Below are 14,705 nucleotides of genomic sequence, written 5' to 3'. Positions count from 1 at the left end.
ATATAAACACCAACATTCCATTCATTTTCTTGATTATTTTCTGCATCTGCTCGTAGCATTTTAAAGATCCATGCACCTTGAACCCCCAAGTATTTTTGGACATCCACTGTGTTTAACTTCATACCATCTAGAACCTATCCTTATCTATCCTTTATCGGTCCAAAATGGGTACCCTCACATTTGCTTACATTGAACTCCATCTGCTACAGATTTGCCCATTCACCTAGTCTATCAATATCTCTCTGTGATTGCATTTATCACCTACATGCAGTTAAAGACAAAAAAAAAAGCTGCAGACGCTGGAATCCAAAGTAGAAAAGTAGGAGGCTGGAAGAACAGGAGGTGGAGAAATCAATGTCTCAGGTCACCTCTCCAGTTCCTGATGCTGCCTGGCTTGCTATGTTCTTCCAGCCTCCTGATTATCTATATACATGCAATAATTTTAGTCAACATGCAATAAATACACTTAAATATCCTCTACAGAATTTGTTTCCCTAATTGGTTTTGTAAATCTAGATTTATTCAGATAACACTATAGACATCCTTTCTTTGACAGTAAATTAAATAGAAAGATGAATTGTACATAAATTATACAATTTTACAGAATAAAGTTAAGGTTACATATATGTGTTTCTCTCTGTTGTAATTCTAAAATGCAGTGTGCATGACTCTTGTGAAAATTAATTACATCACAGTCATTGCCTAAAAGGCTCATAGGAAAATAAGACCCTGATTAATGCTCGATACCTCCATAAGTTTGAGTTGGAAATCTGTTTCGAAAAGCAAGGAAGGTTTGCATTTAGCTAGCACAGTCCCCTATGTCAGAATGTCCCAAAATGTATTACAGCCAATGAAACCGAGTAACTGTAGGAAACATTAACTTAGTTCATATTATTTACATTTTCCAGAGGCCTGGTCTCATCTGTTGTCCCGGATATCCTGCTCTCAGTGGGCATGAGAAAGCGACACAATTACCCAATTGATCTTCAAATGCACTGCTGGACATGCTTTTGAATTAGTGTCCTTAACTTCTTTGAATCTTAAGATAGGATTAGCCTTGGTCAATTTTGGCATTACTCGACCTATCTGAGGTCAAGGTATCCACTGAAAAGAGCAGTGCTCCTAACCTTTGATCACCTTTTGTTGTACAGGTTTTATTGTCATGTGGTGCTGGCAAATTAAGTTGCAGTAAGCCATTTGCTGATGCTCCAGCAGTTGCTTGAGTGAGCAGTTGTGTTTCAAGTCCACTCAGCCGTGCTTCTTTCTCTTTCAAAGTTGTTTCCAGTAGGCGTATCTTTTCTTGTTGCTGTGACAATTGACTTGACAGTTCAAGGACAAGACGTACTCGATTTTCACCTCCAGAACCGAGCTCACGATGCTCAATGCCATCTCTGCTAACACCTTCATCCAAATGCTTATTGTTGAATTGTTGTTCTGTAAAATGAATGAAAATGTAACAGTTATCTAATTGTTCACATTTTCCAGCTGTTGAAGCATAATTTTATAATTGAATGCTGTTAACAAGGACCCTCATCCTTCACCAACATGGACTTATGAACTATCCTTTACATTTCCTCAGTCACCGTTATATGGTTAGGCGGCAGGAGACTGGAAATCTACTGGACAGGATCTGTGCAGTTATGGCAGGGTGGTAGAGATTGTAAAACTTATTGCTGATTCCTCTGAAGTTCATAGAGTCGTGGGAAAGACCTCAAAGCAGGGAGCCTTTGTTGGTGTAGGGAGAAATGTGCACAGCCCCCAACCAGAAACAACTGGTATACCGATGTGATATGGTAGGCCTCAGAGGAAGAAGCTCGTCATTACACATTGTATTAGTTGTACTGCATTAAAAATGTTTAATCAAAAATCCTTTTCTGGATCTCAACCTCAGGTTGAACTGATAAGTTGTCTTGTTTACAGTAGGACATGGTTAACAATACCAAACGTATGTGTAATAACGAAACAATGTCAGAAATTGTTGGAAAAGCTCAGCAGGTCTGGCAGCATCTGTTGAGAGAAATCAGAGTTATCGCTTCAGGTCGAGTAACCGTTTCTCAGAACACACTTAACCAGAAACCTTAACTCTGATTTCTCTGCACAGATGCTGCCAAACCTGCTGAATGTTTCCAGCAATTTCTGTTTTTGTTTCTGATTTCCACCATTCAGGTTCTTTCAGGTTTTATTTATTAGGTGTAATGGTGCTGCTGCTGATCTCTACTCTAGACTGAAGAGCAGGAATAGTGAATCTCTTGACTCCATCCCTATGAGTTGATCCATGAAAATCCTCAGATTGTGTAGCTGTTCCCCAGGCTTTCGATTAGATGTGTGGCAGGCATTACTGAAATGGCTACAGAGTTTTAGTCTATATTTGCATATATTTCAGACTCTTTCCTCTTGCCTGGTCCTCTCCTGATATGGCACCAATCTTTGCAGGAGTTCCTCAGGATAGTGTCGTTAGCTCAACCATCTTCAGCTGCTTCATCAATGAACTTTTCTCTGTCATAAGGTCAGAAGTGGGGATGTTCACTGGTGAATGCACAGTGTTCAGCACCATTCTCAATGCCTCAGATGCTGAAGCAGTCTATGTTCAACTGCAGCAAGAACTGGACAATAATCAGGCTTGGGCTGAAAACTTGCAATTGACACTCACACCATACAAATATCAGGTAATTGTCATTTCAGACAGAGAATACAGTTGTGCCCCTTGACATTCAAAGGCATTGCCATCATAGAATATGGATGTAGGTTTGCTAACTGAACTGGAAGGTTCACTTTCAGATGTTTCATCACCATACTAGGTAACATCTTCAGTGAGCCTCCGGATGAAACACTGCTGATGATTCCTGCTTTCTATTTATATATTTGGGTTTCTTTGGGTTGGTGATGTCATTTCCTATGGTGATGGTATAGATCTATTGACTTGGACCCCATTTACCACCCCCTGAGAAAAATAACAGGAAACGACATCACCACAGGAAATGACATCACCAATCCAAAGAAACCCAAACATATAAATAGAAAGCAGGAATCATCACCAGTGCTTCATCCGGAGGCTCACTGAAGATGTTACCTAGTATGGTGACAAAACGTCTGAAAACGAACCTTCCAGCTCAGCAAGCAAACCTGCATCCAGAACCTCAACCTGAGCTACAAATCTTCTCAAAACTTGCTATCACAGAATATCCCACTATAAATATCTTGGAACTTACTATTGACCAGAAACTGAATTGGACCAAACATATAAATATAATAGTTACAAGTGAAGGTTGAAGGTTGGGAATATCTCACCTCCTGACTCACTTAAGATTGTTCATCATCTACAATGCACAAGTCAGGAGTGTGATGGAATACTCTCAACTTGCCTGGATAGGGGAGCTCCAACATAGTCAAGACTCTTGACACCATCCAAAGCAAAACAGTCCTCTCAATTCGAACCACATCCATAAACATTCACGCATTGCACCACTGATGGTCAGGAGCAGCTGTGTCTACCATCTACAAGATGCACTGCAGAAATTCACTAAAGATCCTTACGTAGCACCTTCCAAACCCATGACCCAACTAGAAGGACAAGGGCAGCAGATACATGGAACACCACGAACTACAAGTTCCCTTCCAAGCCACTTACCACCCTGACTTGGAAATACAATGCCATTCCTTCATACACATTGGGTCAAAGTCCTGGAACTTCCCCTAATTGTATTGTTTCTCTACTGACAGCATATGGACTTCAGTTGTTCAAGATGGCAGCGTATTAACTTCTCGAGTTAACTGGAGATGGACAATGAATGTTGGTCCAGCCAACATTGCCCATAATCCCTGAATGAAATTCTATTTTTTTTAGAAATTACCAAAAGGGCTCCAGATTGCTTGGCCTGTATTTACATAGTCTTGCCCCTCCACAGCTGAAAATATTGATTTCTGTCAAGGCACTGTTCCATAAATTCTGCAAACTGTTCAGTAGCAGTGTGAAATGGTCACTGATGGAGTCTACCCAACAATGAAAAGCTGTTTGATTATGGGAAGTAACACACTTAATGCTGATCGAACATCCACAACAAAGTATACTTACCAAATGGTATTACCAGTCACCACTCAGCCCGTTGCCAGTGCTTTTGTCCTGTCTTGGGACACTGAGGCTAAATAGAATAGGCACCTTGTGATGCACTAACTCAGAAGCTGTCGGTGTGTATCTCATCAGGTGGTGTATTTACCCAGCAGGTCTTTGTAAGTTTGAGATGCTCCATGAGTATTATTATTACCCTCATATACTGCCTCACTCTTTCCTGTTGCAATTTTCCATCTCCTCTGTCCCTGGGACCACATTACGTCAAGTGTCCGCAAATCGAAGGCAAACTGCAAATTAAATGTGTGATTGTGTATGCAGGGAAACAAAATAACTGAAGGCGATAGGCGTGACAGAGTGAAGCAGTTCATGAGAATGAGGTAAAACCAATTCTTGGCAATGATACAAGACTCTAATTGTTAGGAAGTGGTATAGATAATCCAACCAATTATGAGTAAAAGTTTAAAGATGCAGAGGTATTCTTATTCAAACCATATCCTAAATATAGCTAGATTTCAGATTGTTTTTCCCATAAGTAATGCAGTTGTTCAGATCAGTCCCTTGTTGATGTAAATGGATTTTAAATTGATGCTGAATTTGTGTTAGAAGCTTCTGTTATTTTTATATTCATTTGTGTTTTCTAAAAGCTTTAATGGAAATGACATTGTATTCATATACAGTGGAACCTTGAATATCCAGCATTCAATTATCCGAATATCGGATTATCCAGCAAGGTCGCAAGGTCCTGATGCTCGGCTAAATGATGTTATCCAGCATTCAATTATCCGGAATTCGATTAACTGAACGAAATACTCCCCGCCCATGTCCTTCGGATAATCGAGGTTCCTCTGTAGTGTCTTTCATAACTTCACAGAAGAACTTTTCAGTTTCTGAAATACTCTGTTACCAATCTTGTCATGTTGGGAATTCTGGAAACCAATTTTCATTTAGCAGGATTCATAAACCAGAAGGAGCGATGTTGGCCTCTTAAGGTTTCAAAATTGTTGTTGTAGCACACGCACACATTTCTGATGCAAAATGTGCAGAATGCTATATTACCAAAGGGCTGGAGGCAGATCATGCTAACAAATAATGTGAAGCATTAATCTGATGCCACCTATGCTACTTCACAGCAAAATGCTTTAACTTGTGTTCTCTCTTATCCTCGTTCAGCTGAACATGTGTTTGGACGGAAATATAAAGTTTTGGAGACACTCAGCAAGTCAATAGGATAAAAGCATATAATCAGCAAGCTTTGCATGGTCAGGAAGCCAAAAAGCTGAAAGAGTCATCCCAACATTTCAAGTTTAATGTGACTCTCTTTCAGAACTGAAAGTGGCTAGAAAATAGTGGTTTAGTAGGTGCTGTTGACATAGTGAGAGGAGGAGCAAATGGAACAGATGGTGATCCTGCCCAGAATAAAAAACAAGGGAATATTAATGGTGGTAAAGGAGTGATAGAAATGTAAAATAGGTACAAATTACAGGAGTGAAAAAGAGAAAATGGGTCCACTCTGATAAGAGCCAAGATAGCAAGACATGACAAGACAAGGCTGGGGGAGGTCTGGGGTGTAATAGAAATGGTGTGTAGAGGTCATGCTCAAAGCCTGTTCCTCCAGCCCTCCATGAGCTTTGTTGGAATCAGTAGCAGGCCCAGTACAGAAACGTTACCATGGGAGCAAGATAGTTTATTGAAATGGCAAGGAACAGGAAGGTTATGGTCATTTTTACAGCAGAGCAGAAGGGTTCCACAAAGCATCCAGCCTATGTAAGCAGACTACGTTGCGAGAGTAGTAGAGTGGATTGAAAGAAGTATGCAAGGAAAATATTGTTTTCCCTAAATGATGGATTTGGGGCCTTGGTCAGTGAGGAGAGAGGAGGTGAGTGGACAGGTGTGACACCTTCTGTGATTACACGGGAAGGTGCTGGGTGAGGGGGAGGGGGGGGGAGGAGGTGGTGAAAGGAGTGGTGGAGGAGTAGATTAGGATATCATGGAGGAAATGGTCCTTTTAAAACGCTGACAGTGGTGGAGAGGGCAAGATGTGTTTGGTGGTGGTACCCTGCTGGAAAGGTCAGAAATGGCTCTCTCCACTGATGCAGCCAGACCTGCTAAGGATTCTCCAACACTTCCTGTTTTTATTCCCAGGTTAATCAGTCACTTCTCGCTTCTGGGTGTTGCTGTAATTAAACGGACTCTGGGTGCTTTCTATAAATGATTAAAGTTTCAATAGTAAATATGGAGTGGCAGGTGCTGATGTGGGTTTTGTTTTGCTGATTTCAAACTAGACTAGGAGACTTTCTTCATATCATTGAACATGTCTGGTAGCAGGATTATAATCTATGATAGCAATCTAAGTTCCAAGGCAGCACTCATTCAATCGGATGGATACTGCTTCTTTGGTAATGAAGTCTGAGGATTCACCTGCAGACACTGTCCAAGGGCTACTTCTGAAGAGCTGGAGTAGCCACCTGTTCTGTGATCCGTGCAAAGTCCTGGCCAAGCTGGTGCTGGGCACCTTCACGATTCTTAGCGTTGAGAGGTAGGCTTCCCAATGTACATTTATTGTGTGCACTCCTGGACAATCATCTGTATTATCTCATCAATGCCATTGTTCCAATCCCTTTTCAGCAGAATCAATGTGTTTATCATCTTCCTGTTCCTGACTCATGCCTGTTCCTTTGCCTCTGTTCTGATTGCAGTGTGTTTGTGGCCAAACCCAACTTCTGATTCCACCTCCATCCTATCCTCAGCATAATGCAGACTATCAGAATTTCAGCTGGTGGCTATGACTGGCAGAAGAACAGCTTGGATGGATAAATGGCTACTCCTCTTATGTTCCATTATTCCTACATCTGTCTTCATCTTCAGTCAGCTTGTTCCTCCATGACTACCAGAGAAAGTTGCAATCTTTGGTTACAAAAACGAAGGTAGATTGTGAGATTGGGAGAAGTGGGAAGTGAAGAGGATTAGATATAAGTATATTTACACCTTCAGCTGATCCAGCTTTGCTGGTGGCCAGCCTCTTCCTGTAAGGGCCATATGTTCTGTAGACATGCCTCTGCTCCTGCATTTAGCTCCTGAGACACTCTCCTGCGTAAGTGGGGAAAGTGTGCAGCAATCTCTGAGTGTTATCATAGAATCACAGACTCCCTACAGTGTGGAAACAGGCCATACAGTCCATCGAATCCACACTGACTCTCCGAAGAGCATCCCACTCACACTCCCTCCCCACCACCACCCTCCCACCAATGCCTCCCCTGTAACCCTGCATTTCCCATGGCTAACCCACCTAGCCTGGGCATCTCTGGACACTACGGATAATTTAACATGGTCAATCCACCTCACCTGCATATCTTGAACTGTGGGAGGAAAACAGAGCACTTGGAGGAAACCTACGCAGACTCAGGGAGAATGTGCAAATTCTGCACGGACAGGTTACCTGAAGGTGGAAATGAACCCAGGTCCCTGGCGCTGTGAGGCAGCACTGCTAACCACCGAACCATTGTGCTGCCTTGATTTGGCCATCATAGGCATGTACAATATGAGAGATATCAATATAAAGTTTACAACAGTGCCAAGATTTTGAAGGTGAGATGAAACAATGTTAGCTGTGATCCCTGACTGACAGGGAGTGTTGGTCAGGGAGTGATAGGAATGTGGTGACTGAAGCCAGTGATACAAAGAGCAAAGTTTGGCATTTGAAATGGTGTTCTGATCTTGACCATCACTTGCCATCATTGAACTTCCACCTGCACTTCATTCATTTTTATAGAGCTGAACCTCCGGCACGGACCTCCACTACTATTCCTTGACATTGCCATCTCAGCATTTGTCTGGATCAGCTCTGACTGCAGTGTGGATAGAGGACATCAAATCTCTAATCACCCCCCCCTCAGTCTGACAGCTTCTGTCTTGGATACAGCACCTTTTGAGTTAATTTCACTTTTGCAATTTCAATTACATTTTCGTTTTTCTTATGGTCTAGATGGGAAACATTTAGTATATACGTTGGCATCTACAGTTAAAAGGCTTCTATTTTCTTCGATAGATTTAACATAATGTGATGACCAACATATAACAAGCATCAGACATAAAGGTCGAGATGTGCTATCTCTGCCAGAGGTCCATAGTGCATCACAAAGGAGGTCATAGATCCTGAACTGTGGTAACTCAGGGCCACTGGGTAGGGAGTACAGGTACTTCCTGATGGTTGGATTCTCGGTCTAGGGTGTGTGTGTGTGTGTGTGTGACTGTCAGGGTGGTCTGCTGAATGCGACACCTGTCCAACCCCTCTGTATTATGGGGCTAAACTTTGGGATGGATGGGAAGATTATGGACCTAATCTATGTTCCCAGACTGACTGCATGCCTGGTGATGACATAGGAACAGCACCATGCCATTCAATGGAGGACAGAATATTCCTGCATCAAGCTTGAATGAGCGAGAGCTGGAGGTGGAGTTATGAACTGGTTTGGGGGGGTATTATGTGGCTTAGTGTCAGGGTGGGAGGGAGCAGGTGGGGTGAGGGCTAGAGATCTTGACCACCCATTTCTAAAACTGGATGAGGGAACTGTGGGAAGCCTTCTAACCAGCCTTCCTCAGCATGATTCATCTCCATGGCAACCTTAGAACTACCTCAGAAAGAACAGGCTCCACTCAAACACCCACGCCCTCCCCACACTTTCCTGAAATTCTAAATTTGCATAGAATGGGACCATTAATATCAAAGTGGATGTAACCTGAGCTAGCTGCCTTGCTAGTGACAATCTGGCTCCCAGTGTCAAGGCACTCGATTTTCCAAATAACCAAAGGAAAATTCTAATCACCTTGACACCATGTCATCAGGACGTACAGTCAATGATAGTTTACAAAGGTGGCCTCATGCTTACCAGAAACTGAGCGTCAGAGAGCCTCAAATACCATGTGGCCTGTTGGTAAGAACAAATTTAACATGGATCGCTCGTCAACAGCCATTAGACAAATCAGAGTGGGGCCCAATCGAGAGCTTCTTGAAGTAAGTTTAAAACTATATACTTTTGAAGGCAGCTTCCAACGGCTCCATTTAATGATCAATGCTTATGCCATAGTACAATACACTAACACCACAAGATATAGGAGCAGAATTAGGCTATTTGGTCATAGACAGTCATAGAGGTGTACAGCATGGAACAGATCCTTTGATTCAACTTGCCGACCAGATATGCTAAATTAATCTAGTCCCATTTACGAGCATTTGCCCCATTTCCCTCTATGCACATGGAGTCTGCTCCAGCATTCGCTCATGGCTGATATGTTTCTCAGCCCCCATTCTCTTGCTTTCTCCACATAACCCTTGATCCCCTGACAATACACAGAAATCATCCAAACAGTCTCAGAGCCAGCTTTGTTCAGCGTAAGGCCCAAAGCTGGCACTTGTACCCTCCTTAACAGATTCAAGGATCTCATCCTGCTTTAGTCACCCACCTAGATACATGAATATTTCTTGAACTAACGGGAAGTCAGATAAATACCTGACATCTTTGCACCATCAGGTGGGTCACCCTGGAATTGCTTCTTTCGGCCCCTATTTAGGCCCCTATTTAGGCCCCTATTTTCTTCCTTGAAAAACAAATCTAACAAAAGCGCAGTGATTACATAAACTTTGCACACAAATATGAACTCTCATAAGATATATATGGTAGCACATTTAAATAAAGAATGACCTTATGAAATGCTAATCTCAAAGTAACTTGGCCATGCCATGGTTTCTTGTGTGCTTGTTTTCATGTATTTGCAGTTTTCCCTGGACAATCATGTGAAGTAGGAGAAGGACACTGAGGCTGGTTAACAGATTGCAAAATGAAAACTTCTTTCATAGTTGTGACCATTGAGATACCAGGTGACAGGATGACTGCTCTTATATGGCCATGATGTGGAGGTACCAGTGTTGGACTGGGGGTGGACAAGGTCAGAAGTCACACGACACCAGGTTTATTTAAAATCACAAGCTTTCAGAGTGCTGCCCCTTCATCAGGTGAAGAGAAGCACAGAGGCACAGAATTTATAGGCAGAGAGATCAAAAGATCACACAAATGGTATGAGTAGAGTGTCATCATGCTGAATAATAAGTCTCTGCAGGTGATCAAAAGTGTTAGATGATGTGAGTAAAGTGTCAACAGCTGTACAGTAAGTGAAAGGGATGACCGAAATCTGATTATTTGAGGAAGAGAAATAAATACAAAAAAATGAAATAAATTGGTGCTACAGACAAACCAAATGGCTGGAATAACATGATAGGTGTAAGAGTCACAGGATAAGGGATATCGCCTGCACCTATCAGGCACGTTAACACAAAACTCAGAGCCAGTCTGTAAGCATGGACGTTATCTAGAGTGGGGCTTAAACTCTCTACCATCTGACTCAGCAGCAAGTATAATGGGTAGGTCAAAAACATATTCCACCTTTGTGCTAAATCCATTTTGAGCATGAACCAGCTATATAATATGCAAGGATATTGTTTTGAAAAACTTAAGTGAAAGAAAAGTATAATTTAAGACACAGCAATGATACTGGGAGGTTGGGGGAAAGGCTAGCTAATGTCAAGGATTACTCAAGATATTGTCTTAACTTTATAAGAGCGCTGATTCAGTATCTATGGGTTATTGTCCTCAGTTACATTTAATTTAAAAGAAAACAATCTCTGCCTTCATTCATACAGCTGTTGTTGAAAAACACTGTGACCAATAATGCCCCGTAATCAAATCAGAGTTCACGACCTGGCAGAAAGCCATTTATAGTAGTCGTTTCCATGACCGAAGCCACTGTTAGGTTTAAATTAGAAATAAAGGAAACAGTCAACAGACCACAAAACATCATATACAGAGACAGTTAATCACGGGATGCATTTACCAACTCAGTCATACAGAAAGCTGTGGAACTGGTTCAGACACTACACAAGGCATTGCATCCTCTGCTCTAAACAGTGCTGACTGGACTTAGTCCTCACTCCTCTGAACAGGTACTGACCAAACTCAAGCACTATGGGTATCAAATCCCTCCAAATAGCAGCTTGTTACTCCTGTTTGGAAATTCATGATCACAATGAGCTTTCTATGGAACTGTAATTTCTGGAAAGTTCAATCAAATATAAATTAAATGAACATGGCTTTTGATACACAAAGAGGATGTGAACACAACCAGCTGCTTTAATGTGTTAATGAGTACTTTTGCTGTGTGTGTTTATGCAGAGGTCTGGCCGCATAATAATGTGGTGATTATTTTTAGAATTCATTTCACGCTTTTTCCAGTTTGTAACTGCTACAATTTTTGCTTGTTAAAATTCACACTGTAAGTTAAGAATTATTTCTAAAGTGGTTTTCAGTTTTTTGATTATATGAGCAAATTCACCAAACCCATGTTCCCAAGGGGAATCTATATACCTTGGTAGATCATCAGTCAAATAATCAAGGAGCTAACATTTTGCATTCTTCTCATAGCCAAGTTCCCTTCAAGCTCAGCTTTCTACTGGAAATGTAAGATCACTAAATTTGCTCTTTATATTGTTTACACCTAAATATAAACCTTCTGGAAATCCAGTGCACAAAAATTCATCAAGTTGTAAAAAAAAAGATGTTTCTAATCAAAAATGCAATGTTGGAAGGAGTGAATTTAAATCTTTAATAAGTATTTGTAACTGTCTTTAAAGAGTATACTGCTGGGAAGCATTAACATAGAACACAAATCCTCAATATCTACACCCCATGGAACTTCATTCCTTTATCTACACATAAAATGGACTTCAAATACTGCTTCACTTATCCAACAATATGAAGAAAACATGATGTGTTCTCTATAGCAAATAGGGAAAGCAGCTGTGTGTGCTGCACCTGAACTGCCATAATGCTCATGTTGATGTTTCCGTGTTTTATCAGACACAATCCTAATTTTAGAATTTGTTTTGTTCTGGAAACCAATGTGAAATTGACTTTATAATAATCAGACTACTTAACTAACTGCACCTTTTAACATTTGTGAAGCTAATTTCTGTCTTGTTATCAGTTTATAAAATGACTGTGAAGTGAAAATCGGGAAAATAAATGTTGACTCGCTGCATTTGGTGTGAGCAGACCTTGATTTAGCCAGTGAACATTACCAGCAGGAATAAAAACAGGGTCAGAATATCCAAACAGAAACTGGCCACAGGTTCCCACTGCCAATCACTGTTGCCATTAGTAATTCCTTAACTTGCTGACAACTCAAAGGTAATATAGGTCAGCAAGCAGCCATTATAGTGGCATTTAAAGCAGCACTCACCTGGTATAATCTTCAAAGTCACAATTATTTTGCAGAAAATGTGCAATGAGCATGACAATGTTTGACTACAAAGATAAGTTCAAAGAGCTTTTAAGTATACAACCCTCTGAAATACTTCAACGATCTGTAACAATCCTTCTGACATATCCACTCAGATCAAAGGGAAGAAGCAACAGTTAAAGATGAAGGAATAAACAGAGCTGTAGCCACTGCAAGGAGGCCAGGAAATAAAAAGTGTGCTGGCATGAATGACTGTCCCCCCCCACCCCAAACCCCTGACAGACTGTCAGACTCAGGACAACTGACATGCACTTACTGAGCTCTATTGAGGGAGGCCAAACTGTCAATCTCCAGGTCATACTAGGCTCCAGGTAACCAACCACTGGCAATTTGTGGCTAAGGTACAGTAATGCCCCAAACCTTCCTGTTTATGTTCCTAAGGATCTTTCTAATTTTCTGTGGAATAGGACAGACCACAGGTAAATCTTAACAAGAGTTATTCTTCTTATACAACAAGAAGCCATTTATACAATGATAAAAAGAGATATAAGTTACATTAGTCAAGTAGATATAAGTAAAAAAGACAATCACGAACCAGATAGGAACTGTCTGTCTTTGTCAGAACCTCACAGTAGACTCTCTAATTCTTTCTCCAGGACTGAGTGGCAATATCAGGTCGGGTGGACATTAATGCAACTTCACATAAACTCTTTCCCTAGTACAACAAAAATCTTGTGCAAGCTTTCTGCCCACAGTGAAACTTTATACATTCATATATTTAACTATTTTCACATCTACCTCTCCATCTCCCCCTGCTACTCCCATCACACCCCCACCCTGCAAGTCTCTAGCTGTTACAAATGCTGGTGGTTTGGACGTTGCACAAATCTTCAGGAATGTATTCCCCTTGGGTTTCAAAGATTGAAATGTCTTTGACTTGAGGTATATTTGTCCTGATTGTGATTTTCATCTTGATTGGTCAAAGAACCATTTCACCTCAAGGATCTTTTGTCTGTCCAATGTCCTTCTGTGGTTGATGTTTTTCCTATGAAACCAAGTAGTTGGTCCATTATTTTATCTGGGGAACCTTTAATCTCTCAAATTTCTTTCCTGTCACCTCAGGGAGTTCCCCTATAACATCAACTATGAGAACTTGAAGCTAACAAATTCATATCATGTTCCAATGTTCAAACCAGGTGATTACTTTTTGACTAGGTTATGAGCCTGTGAATGGTGATCTGGCTCCCATAGAGTCCTATCAGCTAATTTCTTTCTTTACTCTGAATCTGCTGACATATGTGAAGTGTGAAAACTCTTTACTACAACATGATGATTAGATTGAACAAGTTCACTTGCTGCCCGTGATTGTCAGATGCTGAGGTAATCCATGTTCAAATGCAACAAGATCTGAACAATTCCCAGGTTTGGGCTGACAAGTGGCAAGTAATATTTGTGTCACACAGATGCCAGGCAATTACCATCTCCAACAATAGACAATTTAATTAATATTCCTTGCTATTCATAGCATTACCATCACTGAATCCCCCACTATCAACATCCTAGGGTACATTAATTAGGGACTGAACTGAACTAGCCACATCAATACAGTATTGTCCCCTGACATCCACAGGCTCTGTCCTCACAGTAGGAATCCAGATGGGAGTTTGCCTGTGCCTAAAATAACCCAGATCCAAGAAACTGGTGTTGAAGAATTGAACAATGTTGTGAAGAGGAGAATCCCAGTCATAAACATCTTCATCCAAATTATAACGGAAATAGTGGACGTCAATTTGTGATTTCACAATTTCACAATTAAGCCACTGATAATACATCTTACTTTGATATTTCAGTCCACAAAATGTTCAAAAGCATTTCTGAAAAAAATTCTGCATCCAGTTTTCTAAGTTGCTGAAGATCCTAATATTTGGAAAAAGGATGTTCGATAGATCAGGACGGATTGAAAGTCCCAGGCGACCCCAGCCACTGCTTGTTTCCCCACCTTGCTGCAAGTTAGCAACTGATATCCTTGCAGAAGCTCTGCATTTATCTCCTCACTAATTTGGAGCCTATGAAGACAGTTCCATCAGTAATTCTATTAATGTCTGGAGATGAAGTTGATATTACCTTGGTAGGTCTACCACAAAAACTAAGAATTGTTCCTGAATCATACTCAGCCACTTTCTTTCATGCATTGTCACTGAAAATGCAGCATATTGTGATCCATATGCTTTCAAGTTGGATTATGGTTAGTCAGGCATTTGCATATCTATGCTGTGAAGTTTATCTTCATTTATCTCAGAAATTGATGCATACTTTACATGCTTCAGACTTCTTCAAAGACAGGAAA

At 41.0% G+C, this 14,705-nt stretch overlaps 1 protein-coding gene across 1 annotated transcript in view; it reads right to left on the bottom strand.

The window, feature by feature from the left end:
* Positions 1-500: 500 nt before the first annotated feature.
* LOC140493578 (coiled-coil domain-containing protein 192-like) overlaps positions 501-14,705 on the bottom strand; it is a 70,489-nt gene continuing 56,284 nt past the window's right edge. Inside the window, exon 7 of the mRNA XM_072592159.1 lies at positions 501-1,434. Coding sequence (XP_072448260.1) covers positions 1,052-1,434 — 383 coding nt within the window. The 3' untranslated portion in view covers positions 501-1,051. The remainder of the gene's footprint in view (positions 1,435-14,705) is intronic.

Source organism: Chiloscyllium punctatum, chromosome 2 (assembly GCF_047496795.1).
Source record: "Chiloscyllium punctatum isolate Juve2018m chromosome 2, sChiPun1.3, whole genome shotgun sequence".
Classification (NCBI taxonomy): domain Eukaryota; kingdom Metazoa; phylum Chordata; class Chondrichthyes; order Orectolobiformes; family Hemiscylliidae; genus Chiloscyllium; species Chiloscyllium punctatum.
The sequence above is the reverse complement of the archived record's forward strand: the minus strand, read 5'-3'. Positions and strand labels throughout refer to the sequence as shown.